At 37.5% G+C, this 4,574-nt stretch overlaps 1 protein-coding gene across 1 annotated transcript in view; it reads right to left on the bottom strand.

Annotated features, from left to right (window-relative positions):
• The window catches only part of mpzl1l (myelin protein zero-like 1 like), a 17,796-nt gene that overhangs the window by 5,040 nt on the left and 8,182 nt on the right, over positions 1-4,574 (bottom strand). Inside the window, 3 exon segments of the mRNA XM_035666377.1 lie at positions 951-1,083; positions 2,359-2,370; positions 4,100-4,181. Of these exon segments, the coding sequence (XP_035522270.1) occupies positions 951-1,083; positions 2,359-2,370; positions 4,100-4,181 (227 nt within the window).

Here is a 4,574-nt window from a genome sequence, read left to right as displayed (position 1 = left end):
TTAAAAAGTAGAGCTGAAACCATTTGGTCAATTAATTGATTAGTCTATGTTTTTTGATAATTAAGTAGTAAGTAGTAAGTAGTAAGTAGCCGAAGTAAAAAAAAAAAAACTCTCTCCTTAAAAAATAATATTTTCATACAACTAAAGAGACAATGTTGTTTCATAGGTCTTTATACAATGTAATCAAACAGCCTGATTCATTACACAGGACACAGGTTTTAACAAACTGAAAATAAACTGTGATAGAAAAAAGGTTCCTCCTTGGACATGATTAAATATATTTTAAATGGGTTCTCAGTTGAGGAAAATGTGGTGAACGCTGCTGTTCAGTTCCATTTTACAATTTGTAGTAAATGAAGATGAACAGAAGAAAACAGAATAAATTATAATACAACTTAATTGTCCGTGAAGATGGTGGAAATGTATTGTCCTTCTCCAGAGAGGTTTTTGCACGTTGGATGTTGGACAGATTAAAGAAATTAGATATATTAATTAGTGATCTTAGAAAGATTTTACCATTTCACAGAGCCAGGCTAGCTGTTTCCCTCTGTTTACAGTCTTTGTGCTAAGCTAAGCTAACCAGCTGTAACTTCACAGTTAGCACACAGACATTAAAGCCAAATACAAAATATGTTAAACTGTTGTTTTCAGTCATGAACAATCATTTTTCCAGGTGGTTTTAACTTGTTTTTTCTTTAATTCTACTTATTTATTATGTTGCAGTTTGTTTGTTTGTTTGTGTTTGTTTGTTAACAAATGTGATATAAATTAATATAGCTGAACTCATATTAAGGTTTTTAAGACAGACCAGCAGCAAATACTGTAAATTTCCCTGAATCAGTGTGCAGGAATAAGGATGAAGGCTATTTCATTTGGACAAACAACATAAATGCCACAGTTTCCCAGTAAATGGTGGCAGCCAGTGGATTTTTCTGTCCCCCAGCTCCTACCTGTAGTGGACCCGAGGGACTGGTAGACCTGAAGCCCTCCAGGCGGGACTCCACCTTCTTTCGTGGCTTCGGAGCCTGAGAGCTCACGCTTTCCAAGGACGTACATCTATTTTTAGGGTTACGATTTGCCATGGTGTCGAGCAACCATTTGTGCACAGTCAAATGGAGACAAACAAACAAATAATGGAGCACAAGACAAAAATAAAACAATGAGCAGATGAGCATGAAACCCTGGAACAAAGTGCATGGCAGATCCCACTGTTTTGGCAGAGATACTGAAAACAGAGGAGACTAGAGGTGCACCGATGATATTTAAGGTTAAAAAGGAGTACAAATCATTAAACAAAGCACTTTGGCACAATGTAAACAGTTATAGAGGATAATATTTAAATGTGTTGTAGTACATGCTGATTAAATAGGCCCGACTTAAAGGATTGTTCTTTTTAATTTGGGTTCTTTTCTTTATATACAATCACCTTCTTGTTTGACTACTAGATGCATTTGTTCACATAAAACTAGATAATTTATATTTATTTATACGTTTTCTACCTCATCGTGGGTTTTACGTGTAACTATCTTTTTTAGTCGTCTCTCTGCTACTACAAACTACTACTACTTGTGCTCCGTGCAACACAAATACAACTATTATATTGTCTTCACTAGAGCTGCAACAATTATTAAAGCAATTAGTTCATTGAGAGAAAATGTTTTGATAATTTTGATAATCAATAAATCATTAAAGTTTGTTTTAAAATGCCAAATATCCCATGTTCTTCCATTGTGATGACTGTTTTTCCGTTCTACATCATTGGAAACTAGGGCTGCCCTCTAACAGTGGAATTAATCGTTGATGTGAGGAGTCTCAGTCAACACGCTTTTCTATTAGTCAGATAGTCACAGAAAAACATAAACAACACCAAACTCCATTTGGTTGCCGCGCCTCATCAGCGGGACTAAAGTATCAGGGGATTGTTGCAACATGGACCTTTTCTCTTGTAACACAGGGAGTCAAGCCAGTATTTGTTTCAGTTGGAAGTTATTTATTCTGTTTTTGCCAATGAGACTTGTGTGATGTTACGCTGTGTTGAAACAAATTAACTAAATGTTCAGTCTCCTTGTTGGTTGTTCTGACACATTCAGAATCATCACCACTTTTTCTGTTAGCATTTAATAATTAAATAAATATCATATCTTCTTTAGTCGAGTCTGTTGTTGTGTTCTTTAGTCTGTTTTGTTCGGGTTTTAGACTGTTGGTTAAACAAAAAAAAGCTAGTTAAGACTTCACCTTGAGTTTTGGGAAATTATAATGTTAATGTCGTTCTATTTTAAGTTTCACAGAACAAACAAATAATTTATTAATATAGAATAATCGCTAATGAAAATACTTGTTCGATGCAGATGGATCAATACTTGCATCAGTCTATCCATTCAACTTTCAGTCCATGATTGTAAAACATAAAAACCTAACAAAACATCAGTGCACCTCTAGTAGAGACACTGTATATTCTTCAAACATTTCAAGGTGACCGAACTGTGTCAACGTGACGCCTCGAAACATTTCTGTTGACCAAACAAACAAAAAACTGGTGATGAAGAACACAGATCAGGTTAGTTGAGTGTTAGTGGCAAAGGATGATTAACAGTGACAAGACAACATGCTGACAACAAGACAATCAATGATGTTAATAGAAAGTGAAATTAGTTGTGTTAACACACAGTAATGGAGGAAAGTGACTGGCACCAGTGCAAAACAGCAACCCCAAAGACAATTAGCACTTCAGCTCACAGGCTCAAACCATCCAACAGCTAAACAGGAGCGGCCAGCTTTTACTCGCACTTCAGAATAAATCTCAGCGCTAATTTCTCACATTCATTGGGTCAATATGTGGTTATCTCATTGAGATGAAGAGACGTGGCTGGAGCATGCGAGGTAGACACGATTAAACTACCTCAAACATACTAAGGAAAAGTCTAGTTTGGGACTACGTCTTTAACAAACATATTAAGAATTAGTAAGAACACCAGATCACCCAATCAGCCCAAAAACAAACAGCTTTTACCCCACAAGTCAACACACAGAGAGAGTGAAACCCTCCTCCCATGCAGAAAGAGTTAGCAAGGTGTTACGGTCTGATGATTAAATCTCTGGAGTAAAAAAAAAACAAAAAAAAAACGTCTGGAATTAAAACATTTAGGAAACCAGCAAAAGCCCACCGGAGAAACTCACCTTTCGTTTAAAGATCAAACATCTTCTCAATACAAGATTCACTTGTGTGTGTGTGTATATATAATACGTATGTATTCGATAACGCTTTAATAATACTATATAACAAGCTTCGTAATCCACTGAGCAATACATTACGTGACTACTTGTAATGTCAACACACAGGCTGTAACGATTATTGTGCACTGCAGTTGACACTTTTTAAATTTAATTTACCTCTTTTGGCAGCTGTAAACGCAGGAGTCTTGGTGTTTCCTATCGACGCTTTACCTACACAACCAATTTCCTCCATATTTTCAGGTGGCGAAAACACAAGCACGTGGAGGGGCAAATATTCAACTAATAAACATAAATTAAACTGGCTTATAAACAATATTTTCATATAGATATACCTAATAGTACTTCTGGTAACCTCGACTCGTTCGACCCCCTGTTGTACGCATGTTTTACAAGCACATATACATAAGCAACATTTAGATAACTATCAATCCGGTAGCATGTGCAGACATATCAAAGGGCGCGCATGGCTGCTCAGAGTCATTTATTTAAACGTTAAATTCTCCTATGCAGTATTTGACCCTCTTATCGATTAGACACGCTCACATGTTGCGTTGAAACTATAGTATTTCCTCACTTCCATTATCTCTTTATACATGTATTGTAGTGCCCATAGGCGGTTACAGCTGTTGACAACACATTCATACATGTTGTTATGAACGTACATGGGGCGAGTCTTAACAGTAAAGTGTTACTTTACTTATTTGACATCTAATTTGTTATCTTGGATAACGGGGTCTTATGTGTCGGTATCTAGCCGTAGCACTGCGTAAGCTGGTCAGCCCATAGGTAAACCCCGTAAATCACTCTGGAAACACTGCAGCCCTTCATAACTCATGGCGGCTGTGAAGCCAGCCCTCATGACAACCAGCAGGCAACTATGGCGATGAGGCGCAGCAGCAACCAAAAGCACCACAGAGCTGCTCCGACTATAAGCGGGGTTGTGTTTGCTCCGCGCAGGGAGAGATTCTGCACACCGACACAAGACACAAAAAAGTGACGACACACATATTAGGTTTTAAAAATATTAACGACGAAACTCGTGTTTAAACCCCCCTCCTGGACTCATCCTTATTTAATAAACTGTTTTATTTCATCGCTTCATTTCTCGCTCTGTGTTCACGCACCTTTTAAACGGTCCTTACCCCCACATGATGTCTGTTTAGGGTCTCACTCATCGATTTTGCCAACCTTCTCACAAACTATAAAGCTGTCAGAGAAACCCAAAAATGCAGAATCGACACCAGAGACTCATCACATTGTCACCAATCTTTCAGTAATAACGTTCGCGGGACTGCAATAACCCGATAATAGAACAGTGCCTGCAACAGATCGTAAAAAAA

The sequence above is a fragment of the Morone saxatilis genome, unplaced genomic scaffold (genome assembly GCF_004916995.1).
Source record: "Morone saxatilis isolate NCDOM2014 unplaced genomic scaffold, NCSU_SB_2.0 Contig20, whole genome shotgun sequence".
In the NCBI taxonomy this organism is placed as follows: Eukaryota; Metazoa; Chordata; class Actinopteri; family Moronidae; genus Morone; species Morone saxatilis.
Note: the sequence above shows the minus strand (reverse complement) of the source record. Positions and strands in the feature narration are given on the sequence as shown.